The sequence below is a fragment of the Manacus candei genome, unplaced genomic scaffold, assembly GCF_025592945.1.
Source record: "Manacus candei isolate 608988 ecotype Guabito, Panama unplaced genomic scaffold, ASM2559294v1 h1tg000003l, whole genome shotgun sequence".
NCBI lineage: Eukaryota > Metazoa > Chordata > Aves > Passeriformes > Pipridae > Manacus > Manacus candei.
In genome coordinates, this window is record NW_026138051.1 from 6,852,246 (window position 1) to 6,875,371 (window position 23,126).

General features: G+C 39.5%; 1 protein-coding gene across 8 annotated transcripts in view; it reads right to left on the reverse strand.

Annotated features, from left to right (window-relative positions):
- VBP1 (VHL binding protein 1) overlaps positions 1–23,126 on the reverse strand; it is a 41,484-nt gene that overhangs the window by 6,845 nt on the left and 11,513 nt on the right. Inside the window, exons 4-23 of one of the 8 annotated variants that reach the window (XM_051789810.1) lie at positions 22,610–22,712; positions 22,337–22,430; positions 22,121–22,232; positions 21,010–21,116; positions 20,382–20,423; positions 20,106–20,120; positions 16,955–17,040; positions 15,769–15,892; positions 14,985–15,121; positions 14,606–14,709; positions 13,593–13,739; positions 13,072–13,131; positions 12,860–12,970; positions 11,905–12,021; positions 11,759–11,789; positions 11,119–11,239; positions 9,036–9,092; positions 8,621–8,728; positions 7,997–8,051; positions 3,623–7,376 (exon numbers count right to left, since the gene is read on the reverse strand). In XM_051789810.1, the coding sequence (XP_051645770.1) occupies positions 8,037–8,051; positions 8,621–8,728; positions 9,036–9,092; positions 11,119–11,239; positions 11,759–11,789; positions 11,905–12,021; positions 12,860–12,970; positions 13,072–13,131; positions 13,593–13,739; positions 14,606–14,709; positions 14,985–15,121; positions 15,769–15,892; positions 16,955–17,040; positions 20,106–20,120; positions 20,382–20,423; positions 21,010–21,116; positions 22,121–22,232; positions 22,337–22,430; positions 22,610–22,712 (1,691 nt within the window). In that variant the 3' untranslated portion in view covers positions 3,623–7,376; positions 7,997–8,036. Of the gene's footprint in view, positions 1–2,551; positions 2,705–3,622; positions 8,052–8,620; positions 8,729–9,035; positions 9,093–11,118; positions 11,240–11,758; positions 11,790–11,904; positions 12,022–12,859; positions 12,971–13,071; positions 13,132–13,592; positions 13,740–14,605; positions 14,710–14,984; positions 15,122–15,768; positions 15,893–16,954; positions 17,041–20,105; positions 20,121–20,381; positions 20,424–21,009; positions 21,117–22,120; positions 22,233–22,336; positions 22,431–22,609; positions 22,713–23,126 lie in introns of those variants that run through there. The other 7 variants (XM_051789805.1, XM_051789795.1, XM_051789847.1 and 4 more) reach the window with 7 other exon arrangements.

Sequence of the window (23,126 nt, forward strand, 5' to 3'; positions counted from 1 at the left end):
ACAGCATGGCCCAGGTGGCAGATCTGACCTTGAGAGACCACATCCGTGACTGCCCAAGGAATGCCTCGAGCTACCCCCCCCAACAGCCCAGGAAGCATTCCTGCTCCTGATAAAGCTTGGAGAAAACTTCCAACAAAGAAAGCAAGGGTCACAGAAGTGAGGCCTGAGGATGTGAAATGAAACTCCTTCTCATGGAAGTGACTCTGCTGGTTTGAATCACCCAAGGCAGAAAGCAAAGGCAGGTGGGCTCAGCCCCCTGCCTGGCACCCCCCTCTGCCCCAGCTCAGTCCGTGTGCACAGACAGAACCCACATCCCCATGAACAAAGATGCTGGGAAGTGGATCCAGGCCCCCTGCAGACTGGTGATCTCCTCCCACTGCATAATGCCCCATCCAAGGTGGACTCAGATCTACCCCCCAGGTTTTCCAGCTGGGGCTTCCAAGGCTTTGGACCCACCTCCCCCCTGCAAGGCTGAGCCTGGACAGGACAGCTCTGAGGCACAGCTGGGTGTCAATGCCATCAGGCTCCCTGCTTTGTCATGTATCCTGCAGCACCTCAACTGCAGAATCACCTTACAGGTTCTGCAAGGACCTGCCAAAACTCATCTCCATCTTTTTAGGAAGAAAATTCACTGGCAAAACACCATGTTTTGTACTGTAGCTATAACACAATCTTTGCAAATGTCAAGCCAAGGCACAGGAATGCTTTGTGAAAGCCTTGAAGTGCAGCAGGAAGCACATTCCCACTCATGCCTATGGTTATCTTCTGAGGGATGACCCAAATAGAGCACTGCAGGCACTGCCTCTGCAGAGCTGTCAGCACCTGTGGGCATGTGCAGGGAACAGACAAGAGACACGTGTTTGCAGATCTGCATCCTCACCCCTGCTGAAGAAGGCAGAACAAAGGAGGCTTTTTGTTTGGAAACATCTGGGCTACAGCTCAAACCCACCAGAGCTGGAAATTCTATCTGGAGTGTTTCTTAAGACTCCAGTAAAACACTGAGTCAGGGCTTAACGTCACTTGAAACCTGGAGAGGCACAAGAATTCACAGATCAATGGCTCAGACAAGACATCAGCCATAAACTGTTTGAAGAGCCTCTACGGAACCAAGACACTCACAGAAAACACCTCTGAAGACAAGATGCACAGTCAGGCTGCCCATGCAGCGTGTGCTGGGGGAAATGTCAAGCAAATGATCAGAAAGTTTTTATCATCATGACAGGATATAATGTTTTTGAAAAGAAACCTCTGTTCTGAAGAAAAAGAAAAGGAAACAACACGGAACCAAACACAGCAGCTCCAACAACAGCCACCAGCACAGAATGAGGGATGGGACACGTGCCCTCAAAGTGTTTGGTTAACTCCTGTTTCCTGCCAGGGTGGCACCTCCACTGCAGAGCCAGCACAGAGCACATGTTCTCCTCTGTCATGATCAGTGAGGTCTCACAGGGCAGCTGAAGACACAGCCCTTCCCTTCCACTTGTGTCTGTCGGTCCCACAAGGGCTGTAAGGAAGTTTGCTGCAAGCAGTAATTGTTTTACAGCCCAGTAGGATTTGCCAGAGCTCAATGACTGCTGAAAAACCTTAAAGGAAAGGGAGAACCTGGATGCACTGAAACCAAGTGTCCTGTACCCTGTGTCTGGTGAGGCCCCGTGCCTGGGAAGGAAAAGCATTACACCTGGAAAACCAAAATGCAGGTCAAACCCACGTATTTCTATAAAAGCAGTCGGATCTGATCAGTCCAAACAGCTCTGGCAAAGATATAAGAGATCTGAGAACTGCAGATTTTCAAAGTCCAAGAACATCTCAGTAACAAAGCAGCACAATGAACAGACCTCAACACTTCTAGGGCACCAGGGCAGCCAGGGACGGCCACCCTGATCAATACTTATTGATCAGATGAGATAAAGAAGCAATCAGGATGGTGCACCAAGAGCCTACTCGCAGCAGAACACAAACAGCAGACAATTGTGAGATTGTATCACTGCATAAGCCAATGATTCCTCTGATTCCTCCTTTTCAGCCAGTCAAGAGATCAAATGCTTGGTACATCAGTTTTTAGAGTTGGATAAACAAATTCTGCCTGTTTCCCGAAAGATACACATTTGTTAGTTTTCAAGAAGGACACATGGTCCCTTCTGAAGGATGGATCTGCTCAGCAGTCACACCTGGGACTCTGGGAGGCAGATGCGGGGAAGGTGCCTGGAGCACGCACTGCCCGAGGTGGCACAGGGGGGGCCCGGCGTGCCCGGTGAGGAGGGACCGGGGCATAGTGACAGGGTGGCCCCTCACCGCCCTGAGCCGGGCCGTGCAAACACACGGTAACACCTAACGCGGGGGTCGAGTTTCCTGTAAAGTGCATTAATGCTTAACACCACCAGGCCGGGAGCAAACAGGAAAATGCCCAGGGCTGAGGCCATGAGGGGGCACCGCCCGCCCGCCAGGCCGCGACCCTGCCGAGGTGCCGCCTCACGGGGCCGGGGCCGGCTGGTGGTGCTCAGCCCCCGCCCCCCGGCCGCCCCGGGGCTGCCCGGTGCCCGTCCCCGCTCACCACGAAGGCCGCCTCGGGGATGCCGAGCGGGCCGCGCCGCCCGCCCTGCGCCGCCGCCTCGCCGCCTCCGGCCGCCGCCATCTTGGGGAACCGACGCTGCGCGCGCGCCCCGCGCCGGCACGCGACGGATCAAACGTCATCACGTCGGCGCCGCACGCGCCGCCGCCCATTGGATGCCGGTCTTGGAGGGGCGCGCGGCGTCAGCGCGCGGGGTGGGCGGGGCCGCGCTCCCCAAAGGTCGGCGCCCATTGGCCAGCTGGGATAGGGGGCGGGGCCGGGGAAGGCGCGGAGAGGGAGCAGGAGGAGTAGAGGATGGATCTGGATGAGGGTCTTGCAGTTCAGTGGATTCCGGGCCTTCAGCACTGACACAGAGCTGTCACACAACAGGAATGAACTATTAACGAGCCCAAGCTCCCAACTGAAACCTCTGCAACCTCCAGAAACAAAAATATAACTATTAAAAATACCGGTCTTTAAGGCTGCTGCTTTTTGGTATTGAGACTTCTTACAGGGTAACACACAGAGCTATGAAAACAACCTTTACACTTCCTCTGCTGTCGTGACTTTCAGGGTATGAAATGGTGAGAAAGCCAAACATTTAACTTGGTGGTGGTCAAGGCACCCCAGGGGAGACCCTGAGGTCACCCTGTGCAGGTCCTACTCTTTAGGTGCCTACACTTTCCCCTAGACCAGGTTGCTCCAGGCCACATCCAACCTGGCCTGGAACACTTCCAGGGATGGGGCATCCACAGCTTCTCTGGGCAACCTGTGCCAAGGCCTCACCATCCTCACATGGAAGAGTTTCTTCCCAATATCTAATCTAACCCTGCTCTCTGTCAGTTTAAAGCCATTCTGCTGTGTCCCATTATTCCAGGACCCTGGCCCAAGTCCCTCTCCAGCTCTCTTGGAGCCCCTGTGGGCAATGGAAGTGGCTCTAAGTTCTCCCTGGAGCCTTCTCTTCTATGTAAATGCAGAGGCATAACGAGGCACTCAAACACCCTAATTCAGCCATTATCAGCATTATAGCCTTAAGCCCTCGAACATATGGAAAAATAATCACATACACACATCTTGCATGTGCCAAAGTTTATTTTTTTCCAAAACTTGTTTCATCAAATAATTGGATATGAGCAGTTTTTAAAAAACAAACAATTTGCGTATTAACAAATTGTGAAGTTCCACAATTAAAATATCAACACAGCCAGTCTTGTGCTTAGGCTTAGTTTTAAAAAAATTATTCATAGAACATAAACCCTCAAAATTTTTTTCCAGTTTGTGGCTAGTATATTCCACACATTCTGTATTCTTATAAAACGAAGGAACTCACATAAAGGAACAGCTGTACAAGAATACATCTGAAAAAAAGCAACCTAAATTATCGCTCCTTTTAAATAAATATCCAATAAAAGGCACAAACCTGTCATGGGGGAAAACATAACATACAAAACAAGACCTATCAAATAAATAAAGTGTGGGTTGGAGTGAGGGAAATCTGTTCCAGCACCGATTGTGTCATTGCTCCAAGATGAAATTCCAGCCAAACATTTGGTAAAGGATTAAACTTAACTACAAGGATACACATTTGAGATATACTGAAAGTTTTGACGTTACAATTCCTGTTGTAACTGTACCAGTTACTACAATCTCCTTAACTAAATGAGCATGAGAATTTGTATAAGGTAGTGATGCAGCGATGTACAGATCTATGACAAGTCAGATACATCTTCAGAGTCATAGCAACAGGTTTTCTCTATTCCTACCTATCAGTAATGTATAAATGATAACATGTACAGTTTCCATTGCTCAAAAATATAATCTTTTAAATGGAAATAGATGACTGATACACAGTGCCTTTAGATGCTGTCCTTACAATACAAACTACCCAAAACAAAAAGTTTTCCTTTTTATGTACAAATTAAGCACCGATCCACAGTGCATTACTATTCTAATTGTAAACCCCCCCCCCTCCCTGCCACACATCAAAAAACCCAGCTGGGAATACACCCTGTATTCAATCTGGCAGTCAGAAGTTTTGTTGTTGTTACTTTTGTATGTGTGGTTTTTGCTGTTGTTTGTTGTTGTTGTTGGTTTTTCTAAACCGAAAGTCCATTTGTTATTTTTACCTACAAATATTCCACCACTGGGCACAGAACTGAGATTTCTCTAGTACACATGTCCAAAATTATTATTTTTTATAAAAAAAAAAAAAATCAGTAACTTCTTGGAGACAAAGTCAAACTATATCTAGAGAACAATAGAAAACCCCAGTTATTTAAAAGGAGATACACGTTCAAGTCCAAGAGAACTCACACAATCCACCTTTCCCAATTGCCCCAGAAGTTACCCTATGTTGCATCCCATGATGGACAGCCTGCCTGTAGCAGCACCAACTCCCACCAGTGTGGCTCAAATGACCCACTACAGCACAATAATGCAAAGCCCACGGAGTACTTTGAGTCTTCCTCCTTGTTCAGGCAGACATGGAGAGACATCTTAGTTACCTGCTTTCTGAAGTGTTCACAATGTGATTCTGACCAAACAAACTGGAAGAAAAGTCACATTTCTATACATCTCTCTTCATTGTTTTACTCATCATAACTTCTATTTGCAGCTCCTTGGCCTGTTACAGTCACCCTTCAAGAACAACCTTGGTCTTCAAAGTGTTGGGTGTTTTTTTCTGAACCATAAAAGCCTTGACAGCATCCCAAGTCCTTGGTTTTCACTTCTTACGTATGAATTATGTTATTGAAACATACACTCTGCCATTTTATGCATTCCAATATGTGCCTGAGGAAGAGGTTGGCAAAACCCAGTCCTGTGCACTCCTGCGCAGAGAGAAGCAACCTTTGCTTCACAGGGATCAAAGTGAATGCTGTGTTTCAAAGTATCAAACATTGTGAAGGAGACTAAAAAGAAGGTAGGTTATAAAGTTTTCAGAATGTACTTTGTGGCTGTTTCTCCTTTTTTAATACTAAATAAACTGGTATCAGACAGCTTTGCTACAAGAAAGTTAACCAAAGAACCATTAAAAAGATCCAGAGCAAATCAGAAGTAGTGCAAACTATTACCTAGTACTAAATCCATTTCTGAGCCAAGTACATTCCAGATATTCAGAATGCTCTGCAATAAAGTTATAACAAATATATACTGCTTGCCAGGCATTTATTTGTATATTTTATTAAAATAATTAATTATTACTTATACAACTCAGTATGAAGGAGACCTAACAGCTTACAGTGCATGGAACTGCCTGCTTGTAGCGCTCTCACCTCTGTCACTAATGCCCAGACATTTATAACTACAGGTACTGGTCTAATCTGAACACAAGACTTTGCATTGCTGAATAAATCAATGGAATTCAACTACTTCTTAAATGAACAGTCCCCTCAACACAATGACTTACTCTAAATGGCATCTATTCCCTCGTCATGTGGAGGGCAACTATAGGCACTGAAGAACTCATTGGCTTAAAATGGTACAGTTGTTCAACCCAGCAAAGGTGGTTTAAAGCTTGAAGCCCTTTGTAATTCAAACTTGAACATTAAATTGCCATGTACTGGTCCAAATTCTTTTAAAATCAAGGAACTCTGAGTTTTAAATTTCTGCAAGGTTACATTTCCCAAGAAATCAGCAGTTACAGATTCCAAGGGTCGGGGAGTGGAGTTTTATTTTGCTTCTTTTATGTTACTTCATTTGGCAAAAATATTTCCATAGGGTTAAGAGATACTGCTTTTGCACTCTTTGGACAGAATTAAGCATTGGGAAAAAGAGAAGGCATGTTCCCACTTTGAGGAATATGCTGTAATTTAGAAGTTCTCTACCAGAGAGTTTGACAAGATTCTCAGGCCTACCTGCATTTGTGGTCAGAGTCAGAGGCATTTCTGCAATTACAGACTCTCCAAAAGATAAAAGACTTACTACTCTGGAGGTCTATTTACTGTAACAACAGAAAACTACTCATTTTTTGAAAACTCAGCTTTAATATTAATCATTAGAAGTAATTTTATGGGAGAGCTTTTCATTGTGTTCTGCCATGAAACTTCTGGAGGAAAGGTTGTTCCCAGTTCCATCTACTTATTATAACTACTGGGTTTTTTTAATGCTATCGCTTTTTATCAGACAGTGAAAAATACAAGATAAGGCATTTTCATAGCCAATTTCAGTTCTGGAGGAAGATTCTTAAATACAAAAGATGTGCCAGAAGTCTGTACACATCTGACCCATTGTGAACAGCAATACCTCATAAATTAGTTGATTTAAAAGATTTTCCTCTCAAAAAGAGTCTGGATTTCTTAACGTAGCATTTGAACCTTGAAATTACTACAGAAGAAAAAGATTACTGCAGCATCAAAGAAACGATTATCTAAAAGTTTGCACATATTTACACATTTAAAAATAATTACTTTTATATGGTTTACAACTAGGTTCTTATTTCAAAAAAGCAGCACAAGCTATTTTCTACAGTCGGGTAATTTCCATATAGTTGCCAGTTCACAAGTGTCAGCATGACTGCAAGGTTTGAGTCTTTTAACCTAATGGACTTTAAAAAGAAGAACTGGATCTCTTGTCTCGACTGCAGTTGGCAACAGGATTTTGAGATTGCTCCCATGTGCTGAGGCTGGGGACACCTACAGGCACTGGCTCCCAAAGCTACTCTTCCTTGAAGGATTAAAGATGCCACCTGCAGAGAAGGTACCTGGTGGAAGTGCAGCTCCTGTCACCTGTTGCAGGCTGCACGTGCTGTTCTGTCACACACTTGTCCCCTCCTCCATCACAGACTTGCAGCCCACATCAGAGCCCGGCTCTTTTAACTCCCCCTGTAACACTGATATACCAATGGAGCAATTTGTTATTTTTACTATATATATATATATATGTAATAAGTATGTGTCTTGTTGATTCACAGCATTTCAAACTCACATTATAAAGTTTGCAAATTACTATAAGCTATTCTAATGTGAAAAAGCTGTCTGATCTCACACAACATTGGCCTTATGATAATGCAAGCATTGCTCTGTCGGAGTATTTATTAGAGCACATAAAAATTTTATTGCTCAACTTGATTTGTGTTGTGTCTTGGTTACAACAGCCACAGAATTTATGGAGAAAATAAATAGCTTTGACATCTCAGTCAATTCCCAAGGTCATCCACTGATGATTAAGGTTGTAGAGCAATCATGTAACCTTCTCTTCGGCTTTGAAGATGATAATCCAGCTTGCACCTTCTGAGTCAATCTCAAAAATACAGTTTTCTGCTGAGCAGTTTAAAAAAAATAATAAAAACCAGGGAACAAACATGACTTCACACTGCAGTGACTGTTATAAACAAGAATCTCTAAAGCATCGCAATTCAAAATAATATTGTATTATACAGGGGAAAAAACAGTTGCCCTGTTCAGGAATACATCATGGAAAGATTGAAATTCAGTCTTTTCATTTTTTTACCAGTATTTGGTTGTTCTCACATCTTGTTGCTTTGGTGGCTCTACATAAACTGTATCTGTGAAGCAGAGATAACATATTAATGCCACTTAAATAACACAGGGTTTCTCTGTTTCAGAATTATGAATCTATTCGACTGCCTCGTTACTTACAAGTTAAGTCTGGAGGCTTTGGCACTTTAAAACACCCCCAAGAGACATTAAGACTAACATATTTGGATGACAGGAGTACACAGTTTCTCCAGCTTCAATGACCTCTGTCCAAGCCTTTTTCACTCCCCCATCCCTTGATCCTTCAGGAAGCTTTCAACACTGCTCTAGTCAGTATGACTAAACCAAGTATCCAGCTCATGTCACAGGAAGTCTGAAACCTACATATCTTCACCACTCCCAATTTCTTAATACTGACACAGTGAGAGATATACCACTAAATCTCTCATTTTTAATTTCTTCCTTGCTTCCTGCAATTGTATGATGTCATATCTGAATTTGTCTCCTGACCATCAAAAGCTGCTGAGGAACCCCTCACTTTCACAGAATTACACCAGCAGCTCTTCATGAAGCATTTGGTTGCTTTTACCAAGACTAAAGTTTCAAAGTCATCACAAGGTTAAAGAACACCGTTCACCTGAGTTTCAGAAACAGGTGCAAAAGGATTTGTTGGCCTTAGACCAGGCTGTGTATACATCATTGACTGGGGTGCCATCAAAGGAGCAGCTCCAACCTGAGGAGGTACCTGTTAGAAAAACAAAACCCCCACAAGACAAGTATATAAAATTCAAACTAATTCCACAAGATACTTCTTTTTTTTGCATTTAATTATAGTAGAAAATAAGCATATAGACACACACACACAGAGTAAAGTCAAAGCTTTTAAAAAACCTGCTATATAAAATTTAGAGTAATCTCTTTCAATGCAAGGTTTCAAACAGTATTATCAATATACTGAAGTTACAGAATGGTTTGTACATAATAATGCATGCCATGGAACTCACTAGAGAAGAAAACAGTTTTCAGGAATATAAAACAATCACATTTCTTACCATTCCATATACAGGCACTTGAGGTGTGGTCAATGGGTATGTGATAGGAGCAGGTACCTTCAATCAAGAAAATGTTGATATATTTTAGAGAAGCTCATGCATACTAGCACTATATATAAAACTTTGAAAAAGACATTTTTCAGTACTTGAAATAACCAACATATTTACAAGAAATCGACTTACATATCCAGGATAGTGTACTCCATTCTGGCACAGCAAAAGGATAAGACAGAAAATTATTTAATAGGTATTCAAACTGAAAATTCTAACCAAGGGATGGATTCACGTCCAGTACCATAACAGTCTGTAGCTATGCTCAACTCACGTATTAAAACAATCAAAGTGGGAGGAAAAAAAGTGCAAGAGCAGTAACATCAGCAACTATGCTTAGAAAGCTATCACTAATATGACTTACAGAAAAATTAGAAGTTTTACTACACCTAGCCAGATGTGAGTATATTCCTTGCACAAGCACGTGTGTGAGAAGCTTTTAGAGGACACAGCATGAAACATTCCTTCTTCCTCCCACTATGTGTGAGAAGGGCATAGTAAAAACACAAGGAAGGCAGTGACCATTTCGCTTAAAAAGCAAATAGCAACAGATGTTTAGTCACATGAATGTTGCTCCATACCAAGATCTCATGTCTGCAACGTATCACAATATGGAAGAAGAAGAATGAAGAGCATCTTAAGCCTTGTATCAGGTTATGTTCGCAGGCACAGCGATGCATGCTCTTCATATTGCCACACTTTGTTAAACAGTGCTAATTATGCTGGAAATTGAGTGATAAACAAAACACTGGGCTATGGAATAGTAAGCAGGTGATACATGAATTGGAGGGTTAGTACCCTGAATGCCACAGGCCAAGCCATGACAGGGAGAGTTTTTCAGTACTGGGACACAGATTCTAAAGGTGCTCATAGCTGGGCTAGACCTGTGCACCATCAATTGCTGGAGTTCCATGTAAATGCCTGAGCAGACATCTGGCACAAAACACTCAAATGCTTAGACCAGAAAGTAATAGACATGAACACATGAAATAAAACCACAAATCCCAAATCCACAGTGCATCAGCACTCTAACAACATGTTCTAGAGCATCAAGAGGGGTTAAAGAGATGGTGTGGTCTCAAAAAATCTTACATGAAAGTGCCATACAATTGAGATACCCTCTCATCTACATTTTTTAGTCTCATTTTTGAGTCCAAAACTGGATGTAATATTCTACTCAACTTTGCTAATTCTGAATGAGCACAGTCATGTAAGACAAGGAAAATAGGGATTAGAGGTTAGCTATTCTTATTGCAAAATGCAGTCAGACAGCAGTCCAAAATTCATAGCAAATGTAGTAATTACCCTAAGTTGTACATATAACTGAGATGAACATTCTACTTCCCTCTAAGGCAGCTATATTTCAGAAGTTTGTATTTGTATGAATACAAGATACTCGAAAAATCTCTTCTAAAAGCACAAGAAAAGTCAGCTGCCTACAAGTATCCCTCTAAGAAATGAAAACTCTTCATTTAAATAACTGTAAAGGATCCACTTAGCATTTTGGACTGTGTTAAAAATACGAAGCTGCTCTTGAGCATTATCAAAAGTCCAAAGTGCTGTTTGACCTGAGGATTAAGGTGCCTTACAGGGGTTGCAGCAGTATTTCATGTGATAAAACTGAAAAAGGAGCAAAAACTGGAAGGAACAGCAGTTTTCCCCTAAAACACATTCTTAGGATGTGTATTTGTGCACATGTGCCTGGGAAGGGGAGCGGGAGCATCTCAAACATGCACATCAGGAATTTTCTGGATTGGGACAATCTTTTTCAATCCAAAAAGAATTTATGAACTGAGACAGGTAATCAGCCTTTCACTTGAGACATAAATCTTTAATGGACAAGCTTTACAATGAAGGGAAATAAAGCATACTAAAATCCCTATGTCATTCTGCATGATTCCATGATCCTAACAGCATTTTCCCCCCTGCTACCAGTCTTGTCCCAAATGCCTTGGCTGTTCTTTTTAAGTTATTTCGAGCAGAGAAGCAACATTTGCTAGAATGAAGTGTGATTTCATAGTACAGAAATTACCATGTGTGGAATGGTGGGTAGGGGAGTCGGGTTCCATGTGGTCGATGTGCTTGTTTTTGCTTGCCAGTTAGTTCCACCAGTAAGTTTTTTCTCTGTAGGCTGGGACCACTGCATGTCTGACCTAAAAATGAAATTGTGGTATTAGTTTTTACAGGGGGGCAACAGCAAGAGTAACAACAACAACAGCAAGAGTAACAATAACATAACAGGAAAACAAAACATGCTTAAATACATGTACATGGCTGAATCTATGGGTGGGAGAAACACTCAGGACTTCAGTAACTACTTATGTATCTCTGCTCCAGTAAGTGTGAAGTCTGGGGGGTTCTGATTGTGTTAAAAGTAAACTATCATTACTGCACTGTACAGCACAATGGTTAACTGGAGTTTGATGCAACTGCAAGATCTTTCACGATGCTTCAGTAAAAATACAACAATTGCAAAACTGAAGTGAACTACTTCAAAAGTTGAGGTTGACTGTGTTATTGTGACTGACTACAAACGTACTGTTTCAATGTGGTTCTTGATTATTTCAGATTATTTCAAGAGCTGAGACTCTTCCCATGTTAGTGCTGGTCAACTGTGCCAGAGACTACCAAACAGTCATGTGAGAACACTCTAAAAACATATATGCCCTTACTTTTTGGATGGAGTTCCTCCAAAGCCAAGATCTGTGGGGGAAAAGAAACAGACAAAATCCTTAAGCATTTTTAATTCTGGAGGGGAAAAGCTTGTTTTGCTTTCAGTAACAAATAAGAAAGTTAATTTTAAAAGATTCACACTTACTTCCTACTAGATTAGCAAGTGAAGAATCGAGGTCATTTGCCAAAATTTTTCCACTTTGCTGGCTGGCTACATTGGCTCTTTGATTTTGTGGTGGTACTGTGGGTTGCAACACATCATCTAGAAAGGTAAAAGCTAAACCAAGAGCACAAAAGCAACTGTTAACAAAATGGTTACACTGCATTTAAAAAAAGACATCCATAATCCAGGGAGATATTTTCTTTACAGAACACTAAGTAATTTGAGTAGTTTTATGTGGAGGTTCAATATGCTGGAAGTGTCTAAGACTTGGATGGAAGCAGAATTTAACCTCTTAGTTTTTTATGAAATACTATATTGTAGCTACTAATCCAGTAAAATCTTTAACTGTACTTCAACAGACACTAATGTAATTTTCAAAATAAGATGAATCTCCTCTAAAACTGCAGAAGAAGTGGGGTTGTTAAAGTTAGTTTCAATACAGTGGTACTTTCATGATACTGCCAGTATCCTGAGCGTACACAAGAGCTCCTTTACTATACAGAAGACCAGGACTGTAACTCAGATATTCTTCAAGCAACACACACACACACACACACACCTAGTTTTGCATTTCTGCAAGTACAATGCCTCTCAATGGAGTCTGAGGGAACTCATTATCATGTAGCAAGAGAAAACAGTGAAGTCCTAAGCACTGAAAACAAATGAACACCAGCTTACCCGTTAAGGGAGATCCAGTGGGCCACGTTCAAAGTTCGCTCCCCCAGAAAGAGAGGAAACCATTATTACACAATGCATGAAATTAGTCAGAGCTATTTTAAAGCAAGTAACTACAACTGAACTGATTGCCTCTTATCAGGCCCATAATCACCTTGCAAATATATTAAGTTATTAAATTTTGAACTGCAAGAGCAATTATGCTAAATTGTTAAGCAACTGTTGCCTGTAGGGTATAAATTAGTCATAAGCCAGTTTTTACCACTTGCAGTCCTGTACTCTGGTGCTGAAGATTTTCCTCCAAAAACAGCATCAAAGTCCACATTAATTGCTGAAGAGGTGGTACTTGGAGGAGCTGAATGAAGAGGGAAACCTGAAAAAAAAGAGTTGAGTAATGAAATATACCCCTGAAGTAATACCACTAAATACAGAGAAACCAGAAAGTTTTTAAAAAAAACCAAAAAGTGAAATTACCATCAACAGTCAGAGGATGATACACAGAAGCATATGTAGGTTTATGACCACTAAAGTCATCTTTGTAAAAAGAGAGAAGAAAATAAGATCAGTTTTAAAGAGAAAAAGGAAGAGGAGATGCAAGAACTAATTCTGCACTTAAAAATTAAAAATCTTAAATATTATGAAAAGATTTTTTTATTTTACAGATTTGAAGAGCCAAGTAACTCCTGCATTCCCCATTACGAAAGAGAAAGGTGGTTGCAGTTTGAAAGAAATCCGCAAAAATTCCAGCAACACTGCAAGTCTGAGGATATCTATGCTGGGCAAACTGAACAAAATAATAATTTATTTCAACTATAGAAATAAAAGTTTAAGGAAACATATAATTTACTACACCTGGAATTAAGGCACCATTTTCACTTCTTAATCAAAAGTGAAAATTGGCCCAAACCACAAAAAAATTACATGGCCCACTTTTATCAGCATTATTATTATCTCCAGTTGCAAATAAATTACATGGGGTTTGTTTGGTTTTTTACCACTAAACGGTTCCACCGTTTGTTTGGAGGAAAAAGAAGAATTGATGAAAGGGGTGGCAGATTTTACAGCTTCTTCAACTGGCTTCATGTCAAAGATGTCCAGATGAGGTGGAGAACCAACACAACCATTTGAAGACGAGAAAGGACCTTTCAGATGCAGAAGTGAAGGAAAGAATACAGAGTACAAATAATGGAAAAGAAAAACAGACTGAAATGATTGAATATGAGAATTTCTAAATAAAGCCAAATTGTAAATATCCACCTTGTGATCAGCTCATTTAGATACAAATTCTTAGTTTCAGATAAAAATCCTAATAGCTCTCTCTATTTAGGGAAAATAATTCTAGCATTATCATTGGATGGGAAGGGGAGAATGACAGAACATGTATCAATCAAAGAAGTTAGATACTATATTTTTGGCTTCAATAATCTATCTTTTAAATAGCACATAAGGGTATCAAGTCCACCTATTAAAATACCAACATTTACCATGGTGTTAACATTGCCTTCTTTAGGCATTTGAGCCATTTCTTTGACATCTGATCATTCTTTGGAATGATGGGTGAGGGTACAGAGAATGCTGTGCCCAAGAAACTAGAATACACAGTTTTATTACGAGAACTTTGAAGTCAGCAGTACCTTTTAAATGAAAAGTATATTAAATTTTGCTTAATGAAATGGAAATACTAGTCCAGCATCTTTTCAGTTACATTTGCTTAGTTTATATTTCCCAGCATTTTTAAATTTTGACTTTCAGTTACACTTCTTCTACCCTTTATTGAAGGGCTCCTTCATTCCATCTACTGGACATCAACACTACTGCTACATGTTAAAGAAAGTTTGCCAGAGCTTTCAGATTATTTATTTTATATTTTGTCAAGAACAGAAATGTTTGGATGCAAAGTAATTAACGCTGAAGATGCGGATTCAATTAAGTATTGAACCTGTATTTTCTTCCTGTATTCTAAGAAGTCACTAATCACTAAGACAGTCAAATTAAGGTATGAGCTCACCTCCCCAAGCACTGCTTGCTGATGTTGATATAGCTGGAGTACTCTGCACAGTTGGAACAAATGCAGGCTGAAGATCAAAAAGATCACTAGAAAGGTTGGGCATGCTGAATAAGAAATGAGAGAGAGAGAGAGATATGAAGATACATAACAGGCATTGTATTCTTGTGTTATATGAACACTCACACCAATCTCATTTTCTCTTATTCACTAATAGCCCATCAATAACAGTGGTACAAAACCTCATAATTTAGCATTTAACATACCAAAAGAAAGCATCAGCAAAATGTGAAGTAACTAGGATTGGTGCTTTACAGCCATTGTGGAGCAACAGGGCACTGCAGTAATTTCTGCTTCCTTCAGAAAGCAAAGTATCTCTCACCTATTTGTTGTGGGTGCTGGTGCAGCAAAGAGGTCAACAGCTACAGTGGTATTCACACTTTTTCCTGATAAAGTGCTTGGGGATGCTGATGTGGAAGTGGAATTTGATACTACAGAAATCTCTCTTAATCGCTGTTCCTGAAAGATGAGATAGACAGTTGGAATTTTAGTCTTATTAATTTATTAATCATTCAGTCCTAAACATCTTTTCCAAGAAGAAGTTTTAATTATGGCCTTAATAAATAAAAGCTATTCTTTTGTAAAGTTATTCTTCTGAAAACAGAAGAGTAATTGAAATCAGAGAAAAAAGAGTATTTGTAATTTAAAATCAAGGTGAGACTTGATGTTTTAAATAATTATTTTTTAAGCTATCCACAACTACCTAGAAGTAAACCACTTCTAGTCAAGGTGCAGTCTAGATACCCTCCAGAGCCACTCAGAGAAACAGGTCAGTGGACCTTTGCTCAGGAAGATGCATCTCCCTACTTTATGGATCTTCATAGTTCAATTCAGATGTTCAGAAATCAGTGAAAATGTACATCCCACTAATATCCAGGTGGTGCTGCTCTTAAGCTGGCAACAGAATAATCTTGTTTACATCCCTAGTTACTCTAGATATGTCCACTGCATTGATATAGCACAGGTCAAAGCACAGTTGTATGTTATACACAGCTGATGTTCCTCTCTGCGTGACCTTGTAAGCTTCCCCACCTCTCTTATGTTAACCTGTATTCAAAAACAAAAAAATCTTGGAAAACAGAACTTGTTAAAAACCTTCATCATACCTTCAGTGCCTGCAGTCTAACTTGTTCCTCCTCCAATGCCTGCTGCTTTTCTTTCTCATCCATCCTGCTGAATGACATTCCTGTATTGGCAAGTGAGGAAACAGCACTGGATAGGGCACTAGCTCTAAAAAAGGTAATAATTAAAAAAAATTTAGTTATTAAAAACACTAAATCAGGTATACATTACTTACAGTTTAATGATCAAATGCCTTATCTAGTCGTGTGCCATTCTCCCCCCCAGTCACTTCTTCCTTTACTCTCTGGTACAAAAAAGCCCAACAACAGGGTTTGGTGACAAAGCAGCACGAGTACACAAAATCAATCATCAGGTTTCAGTGCGTAGGAACTGGAAAATGTGGAACATACCAGTCATCTTTTTTCTTTAAAGTCATCTAGACTAGACTGGAATGTTACTCAAATGGCAGAGGCACAGGAAGCTTGTTTGTACATTATATAACAGCAATCAAAGCACAAGAGTTATTCCCTATTTAGTACACACTTGAGCAGAATCCTGTGGAAGCAAATCCTCAAATTTTTGAGCAAAAAAAAAAAAAATCTGAGGAGAATGCAACTCAGGAATGTAACTCACACTGATACATTTATCAATATTTACCAAGTTTCTGTGTGGGAATGTCTGTGCCAAAAGAGATCTCTCACTCTTCAGTCAGAAGTACTGTTCACACAATACCGATACCATTCTTGACAGAAAGAATAACAATTTCTGTCAGCACAGAACATCTAAGCTAATTTGGCTGTTCTGAGAAGGGAGTGAAGAGCTTTTATGAGCAGGTTAACATAAATTCATGGTCTGCAAGGTAGACACTTGACAATAAAGATAAATACCATCTGATTGGGTAAGAAGGGTATCAAAATTCAAATACCTTAGAAATCTTACAAATCAAAGGACTTCAAACAAGTAAAAGCTAAAAGGAATAATATACAAGGTCTCAGCTCAGTGGTTTGTTACAGCATAATCAGGCTGTAGTGACATGCAGTCATGCCTAGATTTCAAACATGGCTAAGCTATCAGACTAATACCCACTAGATGCTTCATTTATATTTCTAGGAAGAGATATTCAGAAGTGAATAAAATTCAAGAATACTAAGTGACTGAATCCTGAAAATTCTTAGAATAACACTGACAAATATTAAGTACTGGCACTGTTGTAATTCATTGGGTGCTCACCTGCTGGCAGCAGAGACTTCTTTTGTTTTCTTTCCCTCCACAGAAGCCAAATGCTGTTCCAGTGCCTCAAGCAAGCTACTGGGTGCCTAAAATTAAAAGTATTTATAAAACATTGCTTCTAATCAACACCTCATTGTTTAGCACACAGATGAGTTTTCTCACCAACGAAAAACAAACAAAAACTCACACATGAATAATTGTGCCTTTGGGTTTTGCTGCCACCCTGCACACCCAGACCCCATCCACTCAGTAGTGGTTCTTTAAAAGGAGTGGGACACAGAGACAGGAAGGAAGGATTCCCCCAGAACGGGTTTGCTCCTGCACATGCAAGTTGCATCTTTGGTTTTGGCAACAGTATTTGCTATGTTAAGATTAACTGAATAATCAGAGCTGATTAAGCAGTACTCCCCTGAACTCACAGAAGTCCCAAAACAAAGACTTGGTATTTTTGATCTCCTTTCTCATGTAACAACAAAAAGCCAGCCATTCTTCACTCGAGTATTTACAGTCAAAGGCTTATAGCAGAAACACTTGACTACAGCAGGATGTTGGGTTGGATAAAATAGGGAGTGAAATTCAACCTGATCCCAACAATACTACTGCAGACTGAGTAGCTGTTCAACATGTAACTATACAATAAGCCAACTCAATTACTCCAAGTGAAATAAATCCTACTGCATATTCAGATGAAAGGAATGGACCTCTCAAGTTTTAATCTACTTGCCAGCTCAGTCCTCCTCACCTGGCAGGGTTTCAGAGACATTAAAGCCTCTCTTACCACTTGCCAACTTTCAATAGCTAAAACAGATATGACAGGCATTGTTTGGAGGAAAAACAAGCTTGCCCTTGTATAGCCCTTCTGTACCAAAAGTTAGATCAAGTAATTTCCTGGAAAGAGGAAAAATATTATTTACACAAGGCTTTGGCAAGCTCCCCTTTGAAATACTGAGCACAATTCTAGAGTCCCACATTCAGTGAAGGCCAATTCAAGCTAGATGAATCGAGAGATGGAGGGGGGAAAAAAAGTACTTAGAAGAATCCTATAAAACTTCTTGTCTTAAAATTAAGGTCTGAGCTTGTATTTAAGTAGAGCTAGGTAAGCTAAGACATAAGACAGTGTAGCTACTTCAACAACAGGTCATGAATAAATTTGGTGTTTGACCTAGACAGTTAAACCCCAAGGGGGACATTTTGAAATACCGTTCTGGAAAGGTATCAGGGACCAAAAAAACCCAACAAAACAAACAAACAAAATCACCCCTCCACACTTTTACCTTTTAGGAGGCACAATAGTTTGCAAAAGGCATGGCATGGCACAACTACATTGATAATAACAGAAGCCTATGCCCTAATTCCAGAAATCTTTTTTTTCTCCCAAGGCCACTCTAAAACTTATTTGTATGGAAAAGCATATTCTATACTTACTATTTCTAAAACCCTCTAAACGACCCCCTCAACCACAAGAACTAAACCCAACAAACCTCCTCTGAACTTTCTTATTGCTGCATACATCCAACAAAACATCACATTTTGAGTGAACAGAGTAGTTTTATGTCAGAAAAGGCGCCCAGGCTAACACAGGCATTATGACATGAGAAATGCTGTATTTTATGATTCAGCCTCCCCCCCACAGAAAGACATCTGACAGACTAACACTCATACAGAGGGAAATGATCCAGTTACATTCATGAAATACAGTAACAGCTATAAACAGAACGCAAGCAACATCACTGTGAAACAGGGCATCTACAAAGAAAAACATTTTCTTTATAGGAGCAGGCAAAATGGCACTATTAAGAGATTCTAGTGAATCCTTTTAATGTGGCACTAAATGGATGTACAATTACTCAACTCATGTTAAATGCCATGAAATTTTCTATGTAAGTGGAAGGTTTAACAGTGGAACTGAAATTGCCAAAATACACAGGATGCTGATGTCTACCACCAGTTCAAAGTTGCCTTTGTCACTTACATAGTGCACTTACAACAAAACAGCTGAGGTATTAGAAATGTTAAGTGAAATCCCCCTATTCTCAGTAAATAAAGAAACCCTACCTGCTTTCAAGAGCCTTATAATGACCCAATTAAGTGGACAAGTGCACACAAACCCAGTGAGGTATAAATAACTTCAGACTTGAGTATAATGTGATTAGCATAATACAGACCAGCTGAATACTGCACTACTAATCAACAGACAAAGTAAGATGCTAAGATCAAACACCAACAGAAAACATGAAACTACTGTTTTTACTCATTACCTGCTCTTACCCTGATGGTTACAGTCATATTTCTTTCCTACCAAAAAGGCCTAGAAGTTCTTGATGGGATTAATATAAATTGCTAGGAGCAAACATTAGAGATTTGTACTTTGAAGCATGTATGGTTTCAGATGGAAATCATATGTAGGCAGTAATGAATACCACTAACAATGGAAGCTTGTGGTTTAGATTTGATTTCCACATTAAAAAGACACTGACGTTTAGGCAAATCTTCACACTACATACATTTTTACATGATTAACCCACAAAATTTAATTTCATGAAGGTGGTGCAGGATTAGCTGTGACTGTTCAAAGCTTACACATTAAATTCTTACTGTTTCTCAGTGACTCCATTTAAACAGCTCAAGTACTCTAGAGCTCTAAGACACTCCAGTTTATTGCCCCAGTGTCCTGACAGGTGGCTCTTCATTCCATCAGGTTACCCTGCACTGCAGAAATAATGACAAACCTCTGTGCTGTTGGGTTGGCCCTACGTGAGAAATACACCATGCCTGTGAGCTGAGGGAGCTCACAAAGAACATCTCTGTTCATTGCTGTGGACTGTCACTGTTTCCTTTCACCAGGTCACACCATCTTTTTCACCTCCCTTCTGCCCCTCAGTTTATCCTCCCTGGAAGGTGTTTCCCTGCACTCCACCTTTCAGGGTAAGTTTTCCAGCACACAACCTGCACCGTGCATGTCCCTCATACACTGAGTAACAGTGAAGCTGGAACTGAGTGCTGATATAGAAACATCCAATTTATTCAGACCTCAGGGGACAGAAAAAATTCTTGACTGAACTAACTGTAATCTTTGAGTGTGTTGGAAGACATTAAGTTACAGTGAAATGGAAGGTTTTCCTCTAGGCATGGCAAGATGTTTGTGGCTTACCTTGCCAGGGATCCTCTGTGAAAAAAAAAAATAGAAGTTCTTGAAAAATATTTTCTGTGAGTTTTATTGCTTTAAACAATCAAAAAAAAATTTATTAAGAGTTTCAAAGTTTGAGTACATTTAATGCATGGTAAAAGTTACCAAACACATTTCCCATATATAAATACATAGAAGGGAATATAGTCTCAAGAAGAATCATTACTATGACACGCACCAACCTTTTAAAAACACAGAGAACAAAACAGTTGAGTTAATCAATATACTGTGTATACTGACCTGAGTAAGATCTGGAATGTCACCCTGATCAATTCCAACTTGCTGGGTTTACAAAAAATGAAGAAAAAAACAGTACATTAATACATGCAGTGGCAACGAAAATAAAACACAGCAATATCTGAATGTTACATAGAAACTAACATTTAAAAAGGGATATTCACAACTTTCTGAACTGGTACAAGTTCCACTAGGAACGCATCTCAGTAATCACAAGTGTGTACATCTCAAGGCAAACCCAACTTTTCATCCTGCCTGACTTTCATGCAGAAAAGTCTACTGGGATCATTAGAAACACCCACACTGCTTACTGCAACTAGATTTTTTAGTAGTTACATTAAAGGAGGGCACTGTAAATAGACTGTAACACTAAGTTAAGTTACAGTTTATACATTTTGGATCATTCAAAAAATTTGTATCAACACTTCAGAAAATTTACTATGTTCTACTCTGTTTAATAAAAAAAAGGATACCCAAGAATCTCATCCCATGTTAATGAGTGTATACAATCTTTAAAATATCTAATACTTCACTGTACAGCAATCTTTGTGAAGTTGTTTTTATGAATATTGATACTGTACCAGTACAGACAGCTAAATTAGATCCTTTCCATAGATGTAGATTTATTTACCTCTGCTACTTTGAGGAATTCTGACAATTTGGTCATTCTGGCTAGAAATTTTTTGTAAATATCCAAGCCTTCTTTGCACTGGTTCTTCTTCATATCAAAATATCTTTCTGAGGATGCAAATAAAACTCTTGTAAGATAATACCCTCCCCAACAAAAGGCTGACACAGTATTATAAAAGTTACTTCAAGACAAACTTCAGGGAGAGAATAGACAGGAGTAACTCAAAGCTATCTGGATTTTAAAGTTTACCTTAATACCTGACACCTTTTGTGATAAGTCAGTCAACACAAAACCACTGATTTTTCTGTTTCAGAGTATTAGACTATAATGCAAAGCTTTATTGAGCATGGATTTGAATCACTGCAAATTGTTAAATTAGGTATTATGGTGAATATTTTCAAAAAGCTTATTAGCTGGAAATGAGGCAAATTATTTTAGCATTTGAAAATATTCCTGGTACATATTTATATTTTTAGATGCTGTATCACTACATTTTGATATCTCTAGATGGGCTTAAAATCCAAAAGGCATTAGAATGGCTACTGAAGTGAGTAAATATCCTGAACTGACCTGCCAAAAGGAGTATCAAACACATCCTTGGATTAACAGATCAGAAACTGATCAGAAATTTGATTAAATAGTAATTAAAAGGCTTTGTTCAAAGCTTATCACTCTTTTACAAGAAACCCTACTTGTCACCTAATTGGCTCACGTAGATTCAGGTACCAGTTAAAAGGTGAACAGTCAAGCTATAAAGAAGGTACAGGAAAACAGAAGTCAGTCATATTGTGACTATTTTAAATACTCAAAATACCAGATATCTCATTACACTTTTACAGCCTGACTGCAAAGGTTATCCACTGCATATTTATGGTATCCTTGTTTCATTCTCACCAGTCACTGTCTCATCTCTGTTTCTGTTTCAACATCTGTTCTTCCAGGTAGAAGTGCATGCTTAAGCCTATGCTACCTGCCACTAAAACTAAGACAGGCTTAATTTAACAGTAATAGAGCAGAGAATATATCAGGAAACTGCAGTCAGAAATTGTCTATATTCCTTAATTTTCTCAATACCTTCACAAGTTCAAAAGCTAAAAAAATTCTCACATACCTAAAAGATTAATAATCCCTTCATTGTATGCTGCAAAAAGTCTAATGGAATCTTTAAAGAGGAGCATAAAGGCAGCATTTATAACACCATTTGTTAGTTCATTTGGATTTGCCTGTGTAGAAAGCAATGAGAAAGTAAATTAGTATTTAACAAAATAACGAAACTCTCACTTCAAAATGAGAGAGTTTTACTTAACACTGAGTTTAAAGTACTTGCATCAAAATCAAGGAGTGCATCAAGCTGGTTCTGTATGATTGGAAGAGTTTTCAGAAGCTTTTCAGGATTCATAGTTCTCATCACTCCATCTATCCTACAGAGGAAAAGACACAGATTTACAAGTTACAAAGAGACCTCAGCACATTATGCTCTTTCAGCAATAAGATATTGCTTCAAAGAGTAAAAAGAACACCTTTCTATGACAAGCTCAAGAACAACTGGCTTCCAGCCCCTGCAATAGGAAAGATCTAACAAAAGACGTAACAGTCTTACCCTCTTTTCATTTTGGTGAAGTCAACTGCTACAAGTCTATATGAAAGTGCTTTTTCATTCAAGTATCTGCTGTATCGCCTAATGAAGGTAGACATATCATAGCCTAAAAGTTAAGCATTTGTAAGTTAGACATTTTAAAGAGGTACAGTTCATTTTAAGTTCTTTTCAAGAACTATCCTCCTACTAGCTCATTTTACATCAACTTGCTTAAAAAGCCCTTCATAGGCACTTTCTAGAGTCTCAAGATCGACTGCTCTTCACCTTGAGATGTGATGTCACAGTTTCTTCCCAACTTGCTAAGGAAAGCATTTGTTGCAATTATGAGAATAAACACCTAAACACATTAAAATATTAGACAAGAACCAAGCAGAAAATATCAGTAAAGAACCCAGCAGTTCTTGTTGAGATGTTCTTGAAATTAACTAAAAATGTATTCTTAGTAAAATGCTGAAGAGCTTGGTAACATAACTTACTATAAAAATGGGGTTTTTGCCATTAGCAAGTACTTAAAGGACTT